General features: G+C 44.9%; 1 protein-coding gene across 1 annotated transcript; it reads right to left on the bottom strand.

Moving 5' to 3' along the window:
- Positions 1–2,717: 2,717 nt before the first annotated feature.
- On the bottom strand, positions 2,718–22,806 carry LOC120790821 (tetraspanin-1). Its single transcript, XM_040128703.1, has 7 exons — positions 22,750–22,806; positions 17,001–17,207; positions 14,045–14,119; positions 6,239–6,337; positions 4,478–4,621; positions 3,446–3,529; positions 2,718–2,905 (listed from the first exon to the last, which is right to left on the bottom strand). Exons 1-7 carry the CDS (start codon positions 22,804–22,806, stop codon positions 2,846–2,848), a joined length of 726 nt encoding a protein of 241 aa, XP_039984637.1. The 3' UTR covers positions 2,718–2,845.
- Between the last annotated feature and the right edge of the window lie 1,730 nt (positions 22,807–24,536).

Genomic DNA, 24,536 nt, shown 5'->3' with positions numbered 1-24,536 from the left:
GTGGCGAGGAGAATTAAGTGAACCCTTTGGAGTCATCTGCATTTATGGCTTAATTTGTCTTAAGATGTGATCGGGTCTTCGTCTAAGGCACAATGATTAACAAACAATCTATTTGAACTAATAAAGTCCAAATCATCGTGGTGTTATCATTCACACATTCCCAGTGTAAGCTGGAAGCGCTGCACTGGCACTGCATGCCGCCATGAAAACATCGTCCCAGCAGTGAGGTACAGTCGGGGGATCGTCTGCTTTGGGAGGAACGGTCCAAAGGTCTGATTCCACAGCTGCCGGACGTGGAGGCTCGGCCAGTTACTAAATCCAGCGGTTCGCTTACTTTCTCCGCCAGCTCTGCGAACGTCACCTGGATGTGTCCAACAAAGACACAAAAGATTCGAGTTGTGTGTAGCTCATCTTGAGCACGTAGTGTTTGTCTATACTTACAGATGATCAGATCACATTTTCTGACCAATTAATGCAAAAAAAAAAAACTTCTTCATGACACTGTACAGTGATACGTGGTCACAACAGAGTGTTTATGTTGTACTATTGTATAATTAAACACATAAAAAAGAAAAGTAATAGAAAGGATCTAATGAAAAAAAGCAGCATTTAAAGTGAGGCTGCTCGTAAAGGGAAAAACGAGGTTGAGGGCTGGAATTAGCTCTACATTGTAAATTAAGCATAGTTTCCGTTTTCACAGCACTAACCCAATGGGTACAGAGAAATACTGCTACTCCGAGTTTCTGTTTTTAACACAAATACTGTTTACATTCACTTAATTAATTCCAGTGGGTTTCACGCTGCCGTTTAAGCCACTGCCAGTAAATCAACACTCGCTGTGGCTGTTGCACAGTAAAAGCCTGCTGGTAATTTCACAGGAACTCGTGTCAGTCCCCCGTTATTACTATGATACTGTGATTTGATCCTTTTGTTGTATTATATTATCCCTATTTATTCTCCTGGAATAAACCCCCCCCCTCCACATTTATCTTTTCCCTCAACCCTTCACACATGCACATTGACACAAACGTACCCCCTCCCCCAGCATATGACACGTACCACCACATACACTACATACAGTGCTTTGTCTTAACACCTTCACAGCCTGTTACTACTTTGCCCCTGCTGTGTTGTATCTCTAGTTATGTTATATTTAATTGCTAAAAAAAGAAGAGAAATCTCAGCAGCGAAAGATCGATTATGTCTGTTGATGTGATCTTCACGTGAAACATCTGGAGTTTCATTGACAGTAGCTTAAAGCTGATTTGAGAAGCGGCAAAGTGGGAGTTAGTGCAAAAACACAGAGAAAACTGAATGAGAACAGTATTTCTGTCAAAGCGAGAAACTCACAGATGTAAGCAGAAAATAACATTTCATCAACTAGAAATCAAACAAATTGAACATTTGTTTTTGATGCAGGCTTTGTTCCAGTTGTTTAACACAAGCTCAGCTCAAGAACAACATGTTTACTGAAAATCTGCAGGATTTTCTCTGAAACTTTACATTATTGCTTTTTTTTACTGATTTTCTTACTCATTGCTCATGTAACTAAATAAGTAACTTGCATTTTATATATAATATTATATTATGTATTATATATAAATATATTATATTATATTATATTATATAAATATATCTTATATATAACTGGTAACTGGGTTTAATGTTGTGGCTGATCGGGGGGTAACATGCATATTCTGAGACGTATTAGCAGTAGTAAGTTTTTGTGTTTTTTCTCTCCCTCTCTCTTCTTGGTGACCTTTCAAATTCAAATGAGCTTTATTAGCATGACTCTCTCTCTCCCATCGCAGTTTTCTCTGTTGTTGTACAGAACCAGTTGAATGAAGCCCCCGGGGGGCCGGTTGAGGATCTGTGATCAAAGCACTAATTCAGGAGCCACAGATAACCTGCCTCATGGCTGAACGATTGCCCCGCCTCCTGTCCGTTGTCGGGCCTTTTATTGGTCAATATTTCCTCACCCCTGTGACACGATGCGCGTCATCTTCAAGGGCAGGAGGTGGAACGTTAATTAGTAATATACAGGACAAAAGGTGCACTGAGCTCTGCTGCTTCCTTTCACGTGTTTGGCCTGTCACATAGAGGAAACTTGAAAAACATGTTTTTATCATTGAAAATAAGGATAAATGGTGGACCTAAGGAAATCTCAATCATGGATGGCTTATGAGACAATGGGCCCCTGGGCGCAGACATGTTTTTCACGTGTCTCTGGTGTCATTTAGACTCTCTTTGCAGTCGTTGGGCGTGTTTTTGTGGTCACTTTGGCCGTCTCTCTGGTCGTTTTGCATGGGCTGTCTTTGCTGCAGACGGTAGCTGTGTCTGTCTGCTGTTTGCTGCTGAGCAGGTAGTGGACTGAGGCTTTTTAGAGTCCCCCCCCCCGCTTAAAAACAGCTGTGTGCTGCAGCTGGAAATGGAGTTGATGACAGCGGTGAGAGGGTGATGAGCAACCCCTTTCACATTATAGTCATTTTATCGTTCTTTAATAAAAACAAATAATAAAAAAAAAGAAATTCAAAGAACAATCCCTAAAGTACACTTAAGAAAATTTTATGGAAATATTTTATTGACAAATATGAAATATTTACACTTACTAGCTGCTCATATAAAGGCAGGAAGTATCTGTAACTTTTTACTACACATAAAATAGAATGATTTATTTACTCATTTTTATTTTCTGCATCATAAACACAAACGCTAGATGTGTCCCTGAAAGAAAGGGGAAAACTAAAAAGACAAGAGAATGCGAGCCTGACATTGTTAAATACTGTTGATGTCAAAACTGCATCACATGTGGTCCATCTATGTCACGGCCGTCTCTGAAGGAGTCTCAGCTGACTCTGTTGTCCAGGTGGCAGTACAGGTACATAGACACGATCATGGCGGCGATCTGGGGAAACGACAGCGATGCAAATTTTCATTCGTCGTCACAAAATACTGTGTTTACAAAAAAAGAAGAAAAGAGAGAGAAAAAAGAAGGCAGACTATTTGCAATGTTGAAACTGCTCTCATTCCCACAGAGTTGACTCTTCACAGAATACACTCTAAATCTGATTCTCACATAAGAATACATCTCGCAGGAGTTCCGCATTTGGAGCTCAACGAGCAAAATGGCAAAACCTTGGCAAAATTGGACACGCTGCTATCTCTACACATTCTGTACTTTCTGGGCTACTACTGACTGAATAGTCACTTTTCAACTATCCCACTCACATGGTGTGTCCGGCTAATGAGTCTGGGGTTCAGATCTCCTCTTGACAACATGGATAACAGAGATGCCATTACCGCTACCCTTCAGCAGCATCGTGGCCTTACAGCTGGAGCAGTTTGACTGTGGATTTTTAGGCTCTTCGATTCACACTCGGCCGCCGTCTCTCAGCCGAAGTGAGCGCATTCGATTTTTCAGTGGAAAGCTTTCGTGTTATCTTACCTCTAAGACTCCGATTCCTGCTGCGATTCCTCCCACAACGTTCGCCTGCTCTTTGAGGGTCTCCAGGATGTTTTTAAAACAGCCCTGAGGGGGAGAGAGTCAAAATATTAATATCAGTTCTCCAGCTGACATGATAAACACGTTGACAGACGGCAAATGAAGACACCACATGCCAGATTCAATACTTTTACTATATTGCAATGTAACACGTGATTTCTGCGTAAGTCAATTGGGGCTGCCTGCAGCAAATAGTTATGCAGTAAATTTGAGCTATCAATTAATCTATTGCAAGTTTTATTTATTAATCAATTGGCCATATTCAGGATATTAAAAAAAAAAAAAAATATCATGAAAAATCCAGTTTTCCCCCAGACGACGTTTCAATACTTTGGTCCAGACTGAAACGTCTCAACATGTATTTGATGGATTTCCCATAAGATCCAGACATTCATGTTCCCCTCAGGATCAATTGAAATAACTTTGTTGATCCGCTGACTTCTCCTCTAGCGCCATCGTCAGGTCAGAATTTCCATTTGTCCAGAACTAATGACGATGTCGTCAGCCTCATTTTCCAAATGTTAGCATGCTAGCACGCTACACTAAGATGGTGAACATAGTAAACATTATAACTGCTATACATCGGCATGTTAGCATTGTCATTGTTAGCATTTTAGCAGGCTGACATTAGCAGCCTCACAGAGCTGCTGCTGTTACCGAATAATGACTTAGTACCCTGCACCCAGTTGCCAGTTTATTAGGTACAGCTGAGTCAAACTAATACAGACTAAAACGACTGTCCTGCATTAAACTCTACACTCATGAATGTTACAGTTTTAGTTGAAACTGATTTAGATTGAACCTCGTGGTCAGAGGCTGCAGTTTGTGCTGCTTTTGAATTGTATTTCACTATACTGAGAGGCGCTCCCAATATTTCTTCCATCCCATCTCTACCAATGAGCGTACTAAGCAGACACCCCTTTTCCGCCTCTGCTTCTTTCTTATGCTAAATTGGAGCGGTGCGTCACGTCTCGCCTGCACAGTGCTGCGCTCTGCCTCGTCCCGGCTGCAGGGGGCGCTGTCGGTCCGGCAGCAGCTGGGCGGCAGGCTGCCTCCACTCTCCTTTTCAAACTTGGAGCCCACAAAGTCTGTGTAGTTGGTGAAGCCGCAGCACCCCAGCTGGAGAAGGATGAAAAGACACAGTAGGAAAACACTTGAGGAAAAAGTTTTTGCGGATGATGGTGTAGTTTTTATCCACAAATATAACCCGCGTTTATTGCGCGTGTTTATTATTGGTAGTAAACTTTGATTGGTTAAAAGTTTAACAGGAGCTTTGCAGCCGCACGATGTTCAGGTCAGGTCGTCGGTGCAGCTGCTGAAGTGTAGTGTTAACGGTGCTTCGTTCACAGGCTTTGTGCACAGAAACTCTTCAGCCATTGACAACTGTAAACGGTGAGGTCTGTGTGTGTTATCTCGGGTAAACATGACACCGTTTCTGGGTTCCACATCGCTTTCAGTGTTACAGATGTCACTTTCAGATGCTTTGAGCGCTGTAAAAGAAATTCCTCCCACCTGAAAACAGGGAGTCAAACCGAAATTAGTTGCCTGGCTCAACACAATAAGGTGCAGTTGGGAAAAAGTGTTTTCTCACACAACACCAGGTCTGACATTGCTTGATAGTTTTATTGTAATTTGCCACTGTAAACCATTGTCAACCTGTCACACCGCTGAGAATAAAAGTTCCCTTTTCAGCGATCGGTTGAGGAAAGAGACGGAAGCTCCCTGAGTTACCTTGGTGGAGGCTCTAGTGAGCAGGTGAGCTGAGGCGAACCTCTGGACAAAAGCAGACTGATTTTATGAACCATGAAGAGCTCAGCCTCTGTCTGGGCTTTTGTTTGATTTCAGTTCGGAAATTTTGAAACTTTGAACGATAGCCACAGGCAGTTTGCTCGTGCTCTTCTATCGGTGCAGCCCAGAGAAGGTCACAGCAGAACAGTGCCGCAGAGAGCACATTTAATTAGTCGGTGAAACCCTACATACTCCACTCTAACATGATTCTGACATAATTCTAAACATGCATTTACTGTGGTCACACTTAAACAACAACAACATGACATGGACATGTAAGCATGCACACTAAAATTGAACACTGGGTTGCTGACCAGACAATGCAGGCAACTTTCCCGGGGTCCCAAACCCTCAGTGGGACCCAGAAGCCCCAGGTGCATTAACGTGTTTGGTTTGTGGTAGTTTGAACACTTTGATATTGGTTTGTTTGACTAAATATAATTAAATTTCAATATCGACTGAAATGACGAGAGTCCAACTTGTTCGACTTGTTACTCAGGTACCCGTGCGCGTACAGTGCATATTTCTAGACCAAGTTAACCGTTTTACTTTAAGGTGACAGGATGCAAACACGTGTATGTTGAACAACCAGTATTCTTGGTTACTATTTGTAAAGTTTTAAAACTAGAAGCTTTCCACACTGTATGTTGGTGCTTGTCTCGTATCATTTCCTGTTAGTGCAAAATGGTAAAATATATTTCTTGCATAATAACTGCCGAGAGTGTGCTGTCAGTATGAGGATACTGTAGTGCGTGCTTTAAAAAAAACCAAAACAAAACATGAAAACCAATGTAAAACCTGAAGATGTGATTTGGAAAAGGATCAGCAGAAGTATTAAGTATAGTTTGTAGTGAAGCGCTAAGAAATGCAAAGCCAGGATGTTCCTGTAAGTTCCAAACGTGCACAAAGACAGCGGCGTCAAGGTGCAGAACTTCAGGCATACTGCACCTCTGTCATGGTGGCGTTCCAGATCTTGGTGACCACAGGGTCACTGCCGTAATCTCTCTGTAAAGCAGGGGTCGCCCACGCTCTGAGGATCCCCTCAGCCTGTGGGAAAAACACACACACACACACACACACTTGTGAGGAGGCTCATTGACTTTATTCCCTCCCCAGCCCCCAACCTTGCCCTAAACCTAATTCTGACTTAACGCCTAAAGCCCGGGCTTAATCCTCACACTGCTCTTTGAAGAAAGTGAGCACTGAACAAAAAGTCACCGGTTTTCAAGAATGTCCTCACGTTTTATAAAACCTTCATATTACACACAAGCGTCCTCTTTCTGTCCTGATGTTCTGACTGTTGAAAAATGTCCCAATTGTCCATGTCCCTCTAATTTCAAAAAGTTCATGTTTTACAAAAATGTCCTCAATCAAAACTGTTCTAATTGTACAAAAACCCCTCATTTTCCAAAACTGTCCCCATTGTCCAATATATCCTCAATTTCAAAAATGTCCACACTTTCCAAAAATGTCTTTATGTGCCAAATTTGTCCCAATTTTAATATTCTTACTTTCCAAAAATGTCTTCACTGCCGTGACTGTCGACAAAAGTCCACACTTGGAAAAAAAAAAAATTACCATCAGAAAATGTCCCACTTGTCTAAAATGTCCTATTTTTATCAAACGTCCTTCCTTTACGTAGGCGAGCTCCGTCAAAGGTAAAAAGAAAAGGCTTTTCAACAGTCCCGACCCTTCACGCTGTCCTTTTTCAGGCTCACTTCGGTAGATGAGAGGCCCACATATGCAAATGCACTCCGGTAGAAGAGTAGAAAGGCACATAGCTGCGCTGTCAAAGTCCAACAGTCTCTCTCACACACACTCTCTCTCACACACACACACACACACACACACACACACACACACACACACACACACACACACACACACACACACACACACACACCACAACACACCACACTACATCGTGGAAGCCCCTGAAAATAAAACACTGCAGCTGATTTCACAGGCAGGCGAGGTAATGCTCTGGGAGTCTCCTATTCATCAGAAATTAAATAAATCTTCTCTCACACAAAAGCACCTGGGAAATAAACAGCCCCGGCCTGGCATCTGGAAAAAAATGAAAATAAATCAAAAAATGGCTGAGCCATTCTTCTTCTCCTTTTTAGGGCCATAAACGGGAGGGAGTGTGTGTGTGTGTGTGTGTGTGTGGGGGGGGTACATTTACATATATATTGATGCTCCTGATGGCTTTGGTCAGGACACATTTCGTCTGATATTCATGTTTATCCAAAGGCCAAAAAGGCAGGTTAGGATTCAGGCCGGGGGACAGTCTGTTGTAGTGGAAAAATTCCTTCACAAACACAGGGACCGGCTAAACCCCCCCCCAGGTCCTCCTTCCTTCCTCAGTCTGTTTTTTCCGTTTTGATAAATAATCCCATCGCACACAGTCACACAAAGAACCATTTGATGAGGAGGGAGGGTGTGTGGTTTACTGTATGTGCCCCCCCCCGTGTGTGTATAGGGATGTGTGTACAGTGAAGGGAGCAGGCGTACAAGATGCCCGAGGGGGATGCTGGGATACATGCCACAATTAAAAAGTGCCCCCCAAGAAGCTGGGAGAGTGGCTGAGATCAGAGGGGGTTATTACCAGTGGGCTAATTCATCACTGTCACTCGGCCCCGCGCGTCGCTACATCCCGTTAAACACACACACACACACACACACGCACACACGCATGCACGCGCGCGCGGTTGACAGGCAGGACAAAGCCTATAGTGACACACCGCACAGTGAGGTGGGGGGTGATAAGGCATCCATCAATACAGCGGAGTGAACACCCTCTGCGCGCGCGGTAGAAATCTGTAGCCCCACGTGTTATTGATCTCTTGTTGCTTTACAGTGAATCGCTGTTTTTTCAAATAATTATCGATATCTCATACGTCAGGGACTCGCCGGCTGTTAATTGGTTACCGTTCAATAAAGGGCGGCAGATAAATATTCCAGGTCCCCCCCGACGAAGCCGTTTCTGCGTCATTTACCGCCGACAAAAGCCCCAGTTCCTGTCCCTTTTATATTTGCTGATCGCGTTCAAGTTACGGAGAGAGAGTCAGAGACAGAGTCAGAGTCAGTCAGAGACAGAGAGAGACAGACGGACAGAGAGAGACAGACGGACAGAGAGAGACAGAGCCAGAGAGAGACAGAGCCAGAGAGAGACAGTCAGAGTCAGAGTCAGAGTCGGAGAGAGAGTCAGAGAGAGAGTCAGAGACAGAGAGAGAGACAGAGACAGAGACAGAGAGAGAGAGACAGACAGACAGACAGAGAGAGAGTCAGAGACAGAGTCAGAGACAGAGTCAGAGACAGAGACAGAGACAGAGTCAGAGAGAGACGGAGAGAGAGTCGGAGAGAGAGTCGGAGAGAGAGTCAGAGACAGAGAGAGAGACAGACAGACAGAGAGAGAGTCAGAGACAGAGACGGAGAGAGAGAGTCGGAGACAGAGTCAGAGACAGAGTCAGAGACAGAGTCGGAGAGAGACGGAGAGAGAGTCTGAGAGAGAGACGGAGAGAGAGACGGAGAGAGAGTCGGAGACAGAGTCAGAGAGAGACGGAGAGAGAGTCGGAGACAGAGTCAGAGACAGAGACAGAGACAGAGACAGAGACAGAGACACAGAGAGAGAGAGACAGAGACAGAGTCAGAGAGAGACGGAGAGAGAGTCGAGACAGAGTCAGAGACAGAGAGAGAGACACAGAGGCAAAGAGAGAGAGACAGAGACAGAGACAGAGAGAGAGAGACGGAGAGAGAGTCGGAGACAGAGTCAGAGACAGAGTCGGAGAGAGACGGAGAGAGAGTCTGAGTCAGAGTCAGAGTCAGTCAGAGACAGAGACAGAGTCAGAGACAGAGTCAGAGTCAGTCAGAGACAGAGACAGAGTCAGAGACAGTCAGAGTCAGAGTCAGAGTCAGTCAGAGACAGAGACAGAGCCAGAGAGAGACAGTCAGAGTCAGAGTCAGTCAGAGACAGAGACAGAGTCAGAGTCAGTCAGAGACAGAGACAGAGTCAGAGACAGAGTCAGAGTCAGTCAGAGACAGAGACAGAGTCAGAGACAGAGTCGGAGAGAGAGTCGGAGACAGAGTCAGAGACAGAGACAGAGTCAGAGACAGAGACAGAGTCAGAGACAGTCAGAGTCAGAGTCAGTCAGAGACAGAGACAGAGTCAGAGACAGTCAGAGTCAGAGTCAGAGTCAGTCAGAGACAGAGACAGAGACAGAGTCAGAGACAGTCAGAGTCAGAGTCGGAGAGAGACGGAGAGAGAGTCTGAGTCAGAGTCAGAGTCAGTCAGAGACAGAGACAGAGACAGAGTCAGAGTCAGAGTCGGAGAGAGAGTCAGAGACAGAGTCGGAGAGAGACGGAGAGAGAGACGGAGAGAGAGTCGGAGAGAGAGTCAGAGACAGAGACAGAGACAGAGCCAGAGAGAGACAGAGACAGAGACAGAGTCAGAGACAGAGACAGAGTCAGAGACAGAGACAGAGTCAGAGTCAGTCAGAGACAGAGACAGAGCCAGAGAGAGACAGTCAGAGTCAGAGTCAGTCAGAGACAGAGACAGAGTCAGAGACAGAGTCAGAGACAGTCAGAGTCAGAGTCAGTCAGAGACAGAGACAGAGTCAGAGTCAGTCAGAGACAGAGACAGAGTCAGAGTCAGTCAGAGACAGAGACAGAGCCAGAGAGAGACAGTCAGAGTCAGAGTCAGTCAGAGACAGAGACAGAGTCAGAGTCAGTCAGAGACAGAGACAGAGCCAGAGAGAGACAGTCAGAGTCAGAGTCGGAGAGAGAGTCAGGAGACAGAGAGAGACAGACGGACAGAGAGAGACAGACAGACAGACAGACAGAGAGAGAGAGACAGAGACAGAGTCAGAGACAGTCAGAGTCAGAGTCAGTCAGAGACAGAGACAGAGTCAGAGTCAGTCAGAGACAGAGACAGAGTCAGAGACAGTCAGAGTCAGAGTCAGTCAGAGACAGAGACAGAGTCAGAGTCAGAGTCGGAGAGAGAGTCGGAGACAGAGTCAGAGTCAGTCAGAGACAGAGAGAGAGACAGAGACAGAGTCAGAGTCAGTCAGAGACAGAGACAGAGTCAGAGTCAGTCAGAGACAGAGACAGAGCCAGAGAGAGACAGTCAGAGTCAGAGTCGGAGAGAGAGTCAGAGACAGAGACAGAGCCAGAGAGAGACAGAGACAGAGACAGAGTCAGAGACAGAGACAGAGTCAGAGTCAGAGTCAGTCAGAGACAGAGACAGAGACAGAGACAGAGTCAGAGTCAGTCAGAGACAGAGACAGAGTCAGAGACAGAGTCAGAGACAGTCAGAGTCAGAGTCAGTCAGAGACAGAGACAGAGTCAGAGACAGAGTCAGAGACAGAGTCAGAGTCAGTCAGAGACAGAGAGAGACAGAGACAGAGCCAGAGAGAGACAGTCAGAGTCAGAGTCGGAGAGAGAGTCAGAGACAGAGAGAGACAGAGACAGAGTCAGAGTCAGTCAGAGACAGAGACAGAGCCAGAGAGAGACAGTCAGAGTCAGAGTCAGTCAGAGAGAGAGAGAGACAGACAGACAGACAGACAGACAGACAGACAGACAGACAGACAGACAGACAGACAGACAGACAGACAGAGAGAGAGAGAGTCAGAGACAGAGTCGGAGAGAGAGTCGGAGACAGAGTCAGAGTCAGTCAGAGACAGAGAGAGACAGACAGACAGACAGACAGAGAGAGAGTCAGAGACAGAGACAGAGAGAGACAGAGACAGAGAGAGACAGAGACAGAGACAGAGACAGAGCCAGAGAGAGACAGTCAGAGTCAGAGTCGGAGAGAGAGTCAGAGACAGAGACAGAGTCAGAGTCAGTCAGAGACAGAGACAGAGTCAGAGAGAGACGGAGAGAGAGTCGGAGACAGAGTCAGAGACACAGGCGGCTATATATATGCATATTAGATGTTTATTGCCCATATTCATTATTTCGATGCTATTGTGTTTACCGTGTCTTATCAAAAGCAGGAGATGGACAGCTGCTCTCACGAACTCGTGCCCGCGGTGGGACCGACGACGTCCTTTGTGTGTGTGTGTGTGTGTGTGTGATGAACAGATGATGCTAAAGCTAACAAACAGCGCGTTCGGCGGACCCTGAGCTGTATCCGTGGTCCCCTCAAGGACGACAAAAACCCGCGGCATCGAGAGCCTCAGACAATAGCTCGGGCCTCCCCCCCTCCTCTCCCTGTCGCACCGGCGTGCGCTGCGCCGTCGACTCGCCTCCTCGCCGGGAGCCGTTTACATCGCCCGCCGTGGTCAGCGTGGCTTCGGGAAGTGACAGGCGAGACATGGGGCAGGTTTAATTCAACAGAACCGCGGCGGTAGCGGCACTGCTCCCAGCTCTGCCTCCAAGGACGCGCACACACACACACACACGCACACACACGCGCACACACGCACACACACACACACTCGCTCACAACTTCTTTTTGTGCGGGAGCAGGCACACTCGGGATCGGACACGACCAGAATTCACGGGATATCACACACACACACACAGAGAGAGAGTAAACAAGAACACCGAGAGACAGAGTGGGAGAAGTTAGAGGCAGACCTTTACACTGCAAAAAAAAAAAAAAGTTTTCTTGTAGTTGAGTCCTAAATACCAGTTTTTTTTTTTTTTTAAAGATGAGTGAAAATGTAGGAGTGCGGTTAAAATCTACCCTCTGCCACCGTGTGTGTGGTTTGTGGTGTGCTCAGCTGAAAACTTAGATTTGAACTTTGGTCCACCTGCGCTGACCTTTGGGCCCGCGGTCCACGTAGGAGAAAATGATGCGGTTTGTCTCCACGACCACAATACGTTCGGATTCACCTACACGGTCTGTCACAGAGATGCCGGTCGACACCCCGCAGTGACCTAACTCCCGCTTGCTATGTAGCGCAGTGGTTTGCAAAGTAACGTCTCCTGCTAAAACCTCCTAATGGCGTCAGAACAAATGGGTAACTATTTGCGAATGGCTCCCACAAGACGAGCCTACTCCGCCTGGGAATCCTGCTCTGAGCGGCGCGGCGTGTGCGGCACGGGGGCCAATGGGAAGACTTCAGGCCGACAGATTTGGTTCACTGTGAACAGGGCTGAGGTATTCTGTACTGCACTGCCCACTTCTCTCGTCTTAAGAAAATAAGATTTTAAGGACAAATAAGTTTACGAAGGAGTTTTTGTGTGTACTTGGATCCTTAAGCATGAGCCATATTTACTCATGTAGTCCACCTGTCCCTGGGACAGCATGGTTTTTCAGTACGTCCGTGTCTTCCCAAACGATTCCTCTGAGGATTCTCTAAACTGCCGCTGCCATGGTTAAGATTTGTTTCGCTACTGGGTGGGGGTTTAGTGCGGCTGGCCAGCCATCCACATAGACCTCCTCTCTCAGAAGAGCACTCCACTGATCTGGCATCGCTCTCCCGTGGCATTTTCACACTCGTGAAAGACGGTTTCATTTTAAAATCAATGCAGCAGACCAAGAGATCCTTTCTATTCCTCGACCGCTGTCGGTCTGGCTGGATTCTGACATCACTTGGGGACGTTCATCAGGCTTCGGGCAGCTCCCTCTGGAGGCACAAAGGGCTTTATACATATGTTTTGCACATGTCCACCGGTGCGCGCCAACATTTGTTTTGTGCCAAATCGTCAGAGTTCCCCCTTCTGGCACAAAACCCACTGGCCACATTGCATCGTTGACGCCCGTATTACATCAGGTGCACTCTAGAGACAGAAGACGCAGTCGGGGCAGAGTAACGCGTAAAATCGCTGCTGCTCCGGGGAGCTGACTCGCACCGACACCGGGAGATGAGGAAAACGGCTTGACCTGACGAGCGTGCATCGAGAGGTGTGTGTCGCCGTTATGAAGCTACGACAGTGTCAGTCCGCTAGCATGTTGGACTCTGGGACGCAGCAGTCAGTCCTTACATGGCCACGCATGTCACGCGTTGGCCAGCGTAGCCAGACGTAGGTGGTTTCAGGCATTGCAACGGTCGAACCACGTCGGTTGTTTTTCTCTGGGGTTTTTTTTTTTGCAGTGCAGTTGCAGCTGAAACTGGATTACCAACAACAGAAGCAGGAACAAATGAAATTCCCAAGCAGTGCACACCACTCTCCTCCATTCATCAGCTCCTCCCTGCAGACGGATGTGTGTTAGATTACCTCTCTCGCTCCTGGGGCCTGAGATACATTGTCTGATTGGATAAAAAACTCCACTTTCTATTTTCTTTATTAGGATCCCAGTCTTCACTAACCTCCTTTCTACGTAGCTCATTTGAAATCCTTGTAATTATTATACGAGGCACTAAATGGAAATGGAGCATGTGTGTGTGCACGTGTGTGTGAGTGTGTGTGAGAGAGGGGAACACATATGTAAATAGGCTGTTTTGCATATAAAATGCTTTAGCTTCAATATTCCAGAGTAATAAATTGCTCAAAGTGAGAGACAGCGCACACAGCCCCAGGCTATCCCGGAGTCATTAAGTAGCCGAATGTAGTGAGGCCGACATAAAGCCAGTAATTCAATGATGGCCGCAGCTATGATGGAGAATTTACGTGGAGATAAAATCCAGAGAGTGGGACGAGGAGGTGAGACGGTGAAAGAGAACAACAGAGGGGGACGAGAAGAATTAGGAGACAAAGGAAAGGCAGTGAAGAGCAGGAGTGGAGGAGGAGGAGGAGGAGGACCAGGATGTCATGAGGCCGCGCACGGGGGGAAAAAAGAGGAAGAGGTGAAGTTGGGGAACTTACAAATGAAGAGTAGGCCAGAGCCACCACTCCTGCCGCCACTTCAGCAATGAATATGATGAGGATGATGGAGAAGAACTGCATGGAGGGAAGAGGACGACACGAGGAGTTCTTTATAATACTAATAATGATCTTTTTGTTTGGTGAGAACTTTTCAAAATCAAGTCAGAAACTCAACAATTTAATCAAAAAATTCCCATTTTATTGCAACCAGGGATTTATTTTCTTACTTTTGGCCACCGCTTCGCTTATGAGATACGACAACTTCAGAGCTGCAACTAACAATTATTTTCATTAGTGGTTAATATACACTATTATATAGCATTATTCTATCATTTACCCTTTCGTGTTTGGCAATAAAGATTACGTGCAGTATCTCTGAACAACAGCTAACTGAATGATACAAAAAATTTGACTTTACTTTTAATGTTGTATCCGGTCAAATTTTTTCGGAGGGAGTAAGAAGATTTGGACTCGTGACCCCAGCGTCTCTAAAATCCTTGTTACAGCTTTTAAAATAATAAGAATAATCGATAAATTCATAATAATAAAGTTAATCATCAATCAGAATTTTTTAGTAGCCCTAGAACAGATTGAAAATACATGCGGAATAGGGTAAAGCAAAACCTGTTAAAATAAAACAAGTGTTTATATCATAGATTATTTTCTGTTGGTCAAGCACCATGAAAGATTCAGATTTTTGTAAGATCCAGGGCCTTTTTCACAGTTACTGTTGTACGTAACAATCGCCGTGTCGATAAAGCTTGGCTGAGGGACGATAAGGAGACACAGAGCCTGAACGGTCCATTCTATCACCTTATCCATTTTCTTTATTCCGTCCATTACAGCTGTTTCCTCGTGTGATTCTGATGTGCGCTGCGTCCTGCGCTGTCAGTCGCAGGATCTGCTCCACCGTCATCCTTCAACTCAATGGGAGATGTGGACATGATGGGGGGCTCTGCAGGGGCAAATGTACTGCCTGTGCTCCTCGTTAGATTCACTGCAGTGGACTAAGAGGTAGTTAGACCTGTCGTTTGCGAACATAATGATGTACACTGGGCTGTTCGGTGGTTGGCGGTGTCGCCGGTATGGATGAGGCAGGAGGGGTGGATGTGGATATTAGCTGGGCTGTTGATGAGCCCGACGTAAATGCATGGATGGGTGAGACCATACATGAGACGATGCCTGAACCATCACACTATTTACTCTCCTTCTCGGTTGAATTTCCACATTCGTTTTTTGCATTTGCTATATATACCATTTTTATATGTCTCAAGACTTACTGGGAGACACCTAGAGAAATCATTTGTATTAAAATACATGGAGCGCAATTGCCTATTTAAACATCCAGCAGACACAGGGTAACATGATCATCCCATTTGTGTCCACCTGATGAATCTACGTCCATTTATTCACTCAGCTCTGGTTAGGTCTCCACCAACCCCTGAGAAAAAACATCTGGCTCTTTAGCTGCGAAATGCTCCACTTCCTTCCCCCGCCGGTCTCTGACTTTGTCTGTCTGCTGTTTGCTGCCGCGCAGGTAGTGAAAAGTGGGAATATCAGAGCTTGATGGATGAAAAGTGCTGTCTGGCGCTGCTGCTGCTGGAAGCACTGAGACTGAACCGGACAGTAAATGAGCTGCAAAACCAAAACTAAGAGCTAAAAGGGGCTAAAAAGCTCAGTAGAGCTGCAGAGATGGTGATAATTCTTTGTGGATTACACACGGTGTGTGAGGATCACACACGGTCATTTGATTCATTGCTAAAAAATATGGACCAGTAAAGCTTTTGAGCCTGTCTCTAGCTGAAGTCGATTTTCAGTTTGTCATTGTTTTCATAGTTATTTTGAGACTGTTTTATTAAATGTCCGTTGTTGTAACTAACACGTAGCCAAAACACTATTTTTGAATCAAGTTTGTCTGACATCTGTTTGACCGATCAAAACAGACCAGTTATACTTATACAGTTGGTTATTTCATATACAGTTTTACCTGCTGTTTCCCTCCATTTTCCCCATTTCCTCATCTCTGTATGCTCATGGAATTGAATAAGATTTTTAGTCAAGTTTTGCAAATTTTTCTTTAAAGTTAAAAGTGTTTCAACTAGAAGGCAGAATTTGAGACAGCGAAGATGCCAAACTTTGCAGGATGAATCATTTTCAAATAGGGCCGTACCTGACTTCTCTGTAGTAATTTTACATTTTGATTGGGCTTTATTCACTAATAAAATCCTATCACACGACAGTGCATCTCCATTGCCAAGGCTGCGTACAGCACAGGATGGCAGTTGAGGACGTTGTACAAGCGTCTGGTTCAAAAGAAGACGGCTAAATTGGCCAACTTCACTAACACTCGGCACCAAAGCTGAGAGCATTGGAGCAACAAATGGAAACAAGCTGCTCAGTCCTCCATGTCCATCACCCTTCTCCATTTCCATTACAGCTAGGTTTATAATAACTTTTGAAAGTTTGCCGTGCTGTTATCCTACATTGCTTTATGTATAATGCCACAAAAAAAGAAAAAAAAAAAGATTTGTCTGATTCGACTGACAAGATGAGGCATGACTTGCGGGCTTTTTGACTGTTGTTATAAATCACAAAGGTTTCAGGGGCAGCCATAGTTTCAACTTTGATCATGTTTGTTTGTATGCGCAACCGATGAGATGACAGCTGTCTGCGACGTTACCTGAAAGCAATGGAGGAAAAGTCTTATTCTCTCTGTTTCAGAGTTCTCCGGACTATACAACACAGCCTTAAAATCATAACACCGCAGCCAGAAAACTGCAGCGTGAACGGCAAAATGTTAGCATCCAGATGGGGCCACTAGGTTTGTGAATAAGGAGGAAGTAAGACAGTGCTTTCCTGCTACCTTGCTACCATTGGTGAAGCAAACCTACACTGTACCTTCGACTTACATCTGCACTAGTATGGAAATGACGTAAAGTAGGTCTGGCACACATACCGTGAGCAGCAGACACTTGCTCTCTTTGTGGGCACCACAGCAGCCCAGCAGCCCCAGCAGCACCAGCACGGCCCCGATGGCGATGCAGAAAAAGCCCACATTGACGAACTGCATGCCTTGGCTGGAGAATGGCCCAAGCAGCTGTAGGAAGGAGCCCCCGTCCACGCTTACCCAGATTCCCATGGCCAGCAGGGTCAGGCCCCCCAGCTGAAGGAGGATCCAGGAAAATAAGATTAGCATACATTAGTTTAAAAAACTATGCATGTGCATGTATGTAGCATACAAATCCCTGTCATCTGTGAAAGTAGGACACTGACTAGTTAGCTTTCCAGAGGGTGTAATCCTCACTTAACAATGGCGAGTAAAACGTCAGTCGTTCGTTTGCCTGGCAGTCATTCAGACGGGGTCAAGTCAACGGCCCTTTAGGGGGTAATAGTTTTTGGAAATGAGGGGCCATCTAACATTACTAACTCTCTCTTACTATTAAATCTTAGAGACGCCATGACACTTCAATATCCTTGCCTCCATTCAGAGAGGAGGATTTCTTTTGTGAGACAGAGGTGCTGCCTAAGGCTTCCCATTATGTATCGAAGCCAAGCAACAACTTGGCCCCTTTTTACCTCTCTGAACGAAATGACCCCCCTTTCCCATGACCACCTTTATCCCCCCAACCATGTCGCACAAGCATAATGGACAGAAATCCATTTAGTGATCATCTTGTGATGGTGGATAAAGCCAGCCTTGGAGTGTACAGAGATATTCTAAGGTATTATAGGATGGACAACGAAGAAAAGAGAACATTACTGCTCAGCCAAAGACAGGATCGTTTGCCTTTTTCAGTCCCGCAACTAAATTTGGCAAGTTTAAGTAGGGAGCGCATTGACAACATGGATTACACACTCCGTACGTGACCAGTACTTCCACTGAAATACACTGTACTATTATACTTACACCCCTGTGAATTCTGGGATGACATGAATTCTTGAAACCAGAAGTGGGCATTGCTGAAAAAAAGTTTTCCTTTTTTTTTTTGATATCGAAGTTTTGAAAACGTTAAAAATGCTAAACTTGGACGAAATGGTGCATTAAGATAAAAGGACAGGAAGGAGAGGGAACTTTTCATCGGCGTGAAACTGCAATTTTGATAATTTTGTGCAATACATTAACTCACACCACATGTTTTGAACACATTTTCCGCCTGACCAGAGCATACAACTGCTATGCTCTCTTTGGACTGTTCAACCAGTTACAATGTGGTGCACAGGCTGAATGTAAAAACAGAACTGATCAGTTTTGTCGACTGACCTTTCCAATAAAGTTTTAACTTCTGCTAAAATTTAACCAGGTGACCCAGACTAGAATAGACTTGGTACAACTTGTTCTGATCAGTTGTGACACCCAAATCATAACTAAAACCAGCTGATCAGTCGAAAGGGGTGTTCCTGCTTTTAGTCTTACCCCAGGATGCAAAAGGAAACGAGCCTTGTCAGCAATTTTGGGTTCCTGGGTTTGTGAGGAAACGAAAGTGTGAACGCTAGGACTGAGTGCCTGAGAGAAGGACATAGTTGTCGTTTATTCAGTACCACCTCACATCGGCCTCTAAATGTATCTGCCCTCCTGTTATTGGTTCTCGTTGGCAGTAATCCTGTATTTCATACTATGACCAGTGGCTGGGGTAGACTTTCGCTGTATTGTTCTAAATTCATTAATTACAGTCACTTCTAATTTGACGTTCTTTCAAGCAGCTGCTGTCAATTACTACACTTCCGGCTGATGTTTCATTAAATACCTTACAACCCTAAAGGGGGAGGATCATGCCCTCGTGGCCACTCCATAGGTTTTTACGTGCAATGTCTTTGCAGGTGTGGAGCTTCTGAGACAGCAGCTTAACGCTGACTGAAAAAATGGTAAGGTAGAAGAAAATGGAAATTAGAGTGAGAAGACTGTATTTCTGTTAAAAAAAAGGGGACTTTTAAAACGCCACTATTTGAGAATTTATGGTTATTAAACTTGCTTTGTCTCATCTTTCATTGGTCTCTGACCATGTACAACAAAAGGGTGAGCAGGCAGTCATTTCATTAGGGGACGCTGAAGTGCATTCACTGAAATCTATTGGCGTAAAACTGGTGAGACCTGCTCATAACAAACAATTTCAAAACCAGGTCACATGTTTCACATTACAGACTGGAAATTACCTGATCTCACTGTCGTCATCTCTTTACTCTCTCTACCTGGCTCTCCCTCCTCATGTCTCCACCTCTGACCTTCTCTTCCTCTTCTTTCCCCACCCTTTTATCCTCCTTCCTCCCCTCTGTGTATTTCACCCCGCACTCCTCGTACTGAGTGATTTCTTCTTCTTTTCTCCTCCTCTGCAGAAACCACGTTTTAAACCTGATATTGTCTGTCAGGCTATATCAGAGTCACTGCAGTCACGTTGCCCCCTCTTCTCTCCATCAGGCCCCGACACTCCACACCTCCTGTCAGATGTTGACGTCTCCCATGTGGGAATCATCTCCCCCCTTCTTTCCTTTGTCTCTTTCCTGCTCTTCCTGTCTATTTTTTACCCTCTCCTTCATTCTTTATACCTCTCCTCTCCTTTCACTCTGGGGCTCTCTTCTCATCTCTTGAACCTGTTCAGTGCCATCATTGCACCGTTCGCTAAATTTGATTCGACAAGCATATTCCCCCTCTATCTCCATGTCTGCCACCATCATCCTTCAGCAGGTATAATTATAGCTGACATGCTGTCTTTTTCTTTCTTTTTTTTTCCTTTTTGGAAGATGGCTAATCCCTTTGATGGTGGTGTGCCATATGCAGGTGGATGTCAGTTCAACACCTACATGGCAAAAGGACTGGAAGTAAATCAGGTTTTTGAAAGAGTGGGGGGAAAGAAAAAGCAGTGTCCTATCTGTGGAGATGGGAAATATAGCCCATCAGGGTCAGAGGAAAACGAATGAATAACAGGCAGCTGAATGGGAGGCCACGGGCTCCAGAGAGGGGTAAGTGAATGGAGAGAAGAGATAGAAAGATACCAGGGGAGTGGAGAAGAGAACGGGCCCGATCCACCCCAATTGAAACAGAATTGGTTCTCTTTGAAAGGCCTGGAATGAAAAAGACATCAGTTGAGTATAAAACCCATCTTCATGGGTCATATTACTGGGAGCAGACAATCTGATTAAGTCCCGACACTGGAGCGTGGGTCTGCACACGCACAGCACACATAGAGACACTTCTAATTTCCACCGCATTTAGAGCCGTTCCAAGGCAGCGTCAAGTCAGAGTCTCATGGCAGAGGAGAAATGTAGCCTTGGAATTAAAATCACAGGCTCTGGGTATGTTTCGTTAAGGTTTGTTTTCAGATATTTAAAAATATATTTTTTAATGGCACTCACGACAAGGGTCCCAGCTGTCCTCTATGTTGATCTTGACTACGACTTCACAATCATTTCTCACCAATAATACCAGTCTATGTTTCAGAATAGCTCCCTAAACTTTTTCAGATACCCTAAGACACTTTTTCCTGCTTTGTTGGTTATTAATTCAATCAGACATCGACCCTCTGTACACTGCAATATTGCACGGAAGTTGTGACGACCCTCTCTACGGGCGCGAGAGGTGGGGTGGTTGCCATCGGGAAAATGAGTGTAGCACGAGATGCCAGCTTTGCATGGTGAGATTGTGTTTTTAGCAGTAGCATCACGGGAGCTCTCTAGTGTCTTCTGCCTAATTTCGTGTCTTGTTTTGATTGGTTGGTTTGTAGATGGGGACTGTGGAAGCAGTCACATTATGAGAATTGGGTCCTGATTTTCAAACTCTGCCTGACGGAGCCTGTTTGATTGCCAAAGGATTTTTTGGTCGGCCATCGGTGGACGCGTCTCTCAGCGCGATCCGGGGCCGCTGCTTTTGATTGACAGCCAAAGATTTCAACGCGTGTCTCTCACGCTTGTCCGGGAAACAGTCTAAAGGGGCTATTAACAGGAATCCTATTAATATTGTGGATATTGTACTGCAAGATCAGCTGTTTTGGTGGGAAAAAAAAAAAAACTTTGTCCGTGAACATTTTACATTTTAATTAAGAAAATTTCCTAATTACATTAATAGACAATACATTCGGTCGGCATAATGTTTCCTTCATAATGTATTTGCCATTACACATTAGTTGAATATAGTCAAAATCTCTAGGAGACAGCGTTGGACTGCAACACTCTGTCCCCCAGTCTGTCTTTTTTCCCTCGCTTCTATTCCTTTGGTTTGGTTGGTTTTTTTTTTTTTTTGTTTTGTTTGATTTCCATTTTAGTCACTTAAAATTAAGTCACGGCCGATGCGGTCATGATCGTTTATCTTTGAGCTGGGTTGTGACACGGTGAACTTCTGACTCTTGCTTGTTGGATGGTCAAACGGCTTCAGAAACCACCGACACCTTTCTGACGTTAGAACTGGGCAGTTAGCAGGGTTTGAACTTCTCTCTCAAGCTTTATTTCATTCTTAAATTAAACATTTCTGTCCATGTATTGGTTTTCAAGAGAGACGTCGTTGACTTCCCTTCAAGTCTGGCCATGCGGAACGGCTATAAACACTTTTGCCTTCCGACAAGGTTGAACAACATGGCATTGGAACTAGTTGTTTTTCAGCATAACCTGGCAGACGACTGCTTAAGGTTAAAGGCTAGGCTAGCCTTTTTAACTAATTAGATAGACTTTTAGGCTAAGTTTGGGTTCAGGTTAGGTTAGGAGAAACACAAATGGATGGGGAAACAAAACCTGATGCAACAATGGGAAACTTTCGAATCAAAATGTTCACCGACGACTGTGCTGGTTGAGGTATTTTCCCTCCTCCATAGCATTAAAGTTAGAAGCTACAGGACTGCACAAATGACTGTTTTATAGCAAAGAGAAACCGTGACATTATAAATGTACAAGAATCGAGTTTTGGAATTTATTAATTGACTCAGATTCACAGAAGAATATTAATTTGTTTTCCCTGCTCCTGTTATTTCCTCGAAAGAGAAATTCTCTAAATGCAGAAATCTGACGAGGACGAGATGATAAAGTTGCAACACTGAACTTTAAATGCACCTGCAGTGACCTGAGTGTTTGAACGGCTGCATTAAAGCATCGTCTTTATGAGCTGAGGAGTATCATTTCATCATTCTGCTCTGCTGGCTAAAATTTCAAAGGGACATCATAATCAGTGTGCTGCCGTGACTTTTAGAGCTGCCGCGCCAGATTTATCAAGCAGTGGCACTCAGGCAGAAATGGGAAATGTGAGGAAAATGATGACTTGCGCTGAGAGCTTCAGCTGTGACAGTGGGAGCCCAGGTGGACCCGACTCGGCAGACGAATTCAGCTTAGCCCGCCAAAGTTTCTCTCCATTTCACAAACCATATTAGTTATCGACATTAAGCCAAAGATGTAGTTGGCAAAATTAGAGCCTTTGAAGTTAATGAGATGAAAATTGCTACAGTGGGGAGAAAGTGGAGGAGAAAGGATCTGAGTATCTTCAGAGGTCTGAAATGTTTACGTAACATCTCTGTTTTCATTGAAGGGCGGGATGAAATGATTTCCTGTTCATTGTGTTGAAATTGTTTTCAACTTCACACACGACTTTGCATTTAAATATTTTACACAATTTAAAGATTTCCACACAATAAACGCGCACACACACACACACACACACACACACACGCTCCCCCACCTTCCCAACCTCCTCATCATATATGAGTATGCAATCAAAGAGGAAACATACTTACAGAGATAAGCAAGTTGAACAAGCCCATCATCAATTTGATGAATGTGAAGCAGCCCATTTTCAACTGTAATAAAAGGAGAAGATAAATTATAGCATTTCTCCTTTCATCAGCCGTGAGCTTCTATCTCTCATTCACACAGATACACACACACACACACACACACACACAGGGATACAAAGTCTACGCGGGCAATCTTCACATACATGCTGCGCTATTACATCCAGCCCACATCCCTGCGAAATTACTGTGAAAATTACATTACTGACAATGAGTCTTAATGATAACAGACACAGCTGGGAGAAACGGTAAAGATATCTGTTAATGGGAGATCTATAGGAGAAAAGGAAGCCAAATTAGAGAGGAAAAAGTAGAGTGTTTACACATAGCAGAGACACTGAGGCTCATAAAACACAAATCTTACCCTTCTTACTCTTCCCCAGTGTATTACTATTTCTTTATAGCCAATGTAGAGCAGATTTATATCAGTTTAACAGTCTGTGTCCTGGGCTTCCAAGAGCAAAACTAACCTAAAAAGGCAACAAAACACTTAGTTATATACTTAATGGTATAGATGCAGGAGTTTTCTGTGCCTCCGTCTCAGGTGTTTCCAGGCGAGCCAATGTAATTGCAGTGAAAATTCTGTGTGAATATATCCGTGTAGGAGAGATGTCCACGCAGGTAAAAGCCTCAGGTGGAGATGGGAAATCTGATGAGTGCTTGACTTCAGGCTGGCCGGTGGTGCAAGCGGAGGACTGGGTGTGGTCCTGGAGGCTGCAGACGGCAGCAGGTTGAACGTCGTTCAGGTGCAGGTATAGAGTGGCCAGAGTGGCAGCTCTCGCCCCTGCAGGTACACAGTGACACAGATTCACAGCACGGGATCACCTTTTCGGGGACTTGAGGCTGGAAAAGATGGGACGTCTACAGTGTCTCCGTAATACACCTGTCAGACTGTGAAACGACAAAAATAATCCTCAAAGCCTGAGATGGGAGAGTCAGAGTACGGTACTGATAAAGATGTAGTCACGACCCCTTAGGCAGGGGCAGGTTTAGAAACTTTTTAATGGGGGGGCGCAGATTCAGAGAAGTGGGGCACATTCGTAAAACGAGTAAAAATGTGTCAGGGCTCAAATTTAAAGCCTGATTCTTGCCAAAAATAAACTGTACATTACTATTAGTTACATTTTTATGAAATAATCTGAGTAACCACTGCTACGTGTAACTCCAAATAGCCAACAGCCATGGACGGATTAAGAGACAATGGGCTCCTGGACACAGACACGTAAAAGGCCCCCCACCCATCATACATTGGACCAAATCCTCATTTCACGTTATTTGAAAGATTATTTACAGATTTTCTTTTTGGCAATTTGACTTTATTTGGACAGTCACAGCAGAAATCGACAGGAAGTGTGTGTGTGTGTGTGTGTGGGGGGGGTACAAAATGCAGAAAGGGTCCTCTGGGATGGGGGTCAAACTGGGGATGTTGCAGGTATGTGGAATGCACCTTTAAAATGCAGCCACTGCATTTTGTGTCGCTTTATCGTTGTTTTGCATCTCTTTGTGGTGGTTTTATGTCTCCTCGTTGACGTTCCTTGTTGAAAAGTCAATCAGTCACTACACACAGAGGTTTTATTATTAACAAGCCAGCTATCTACCACCTCCGTACTCTAGCAGAGGGGCAACAGTGGGGCCATTGCTCTTCGACTGAGTTTGTCAAGATGCTCTGTCGTTACTGCAGCTCTTAGAGTTGTTCTCTTTCAAGCCAACTCACGTTTTGTCACACCGGC

Source organism: Xiphias gladius, chromosome 6 (assembly GCF_016859285.1).
Source record: "Xiphias gladius isolate SHS-SW01 ecotype Sanya breed wild chromosome 6, ASM1685928v1, whole genome shotgun sequence".
Classification (NCBI taxonomy): domain Eukaryota; kingdom Metazoa; phylum Chordata; class Actinopteri; order Istiophoriformes; family Xiphiidae; genus Xiphias; species Xiphias gladius.
The sequence above is the reverse complement of the archived record's forward strand: the minus strand, read 5'-3'. Positions and strand labels throughout refer to the sequence as shown.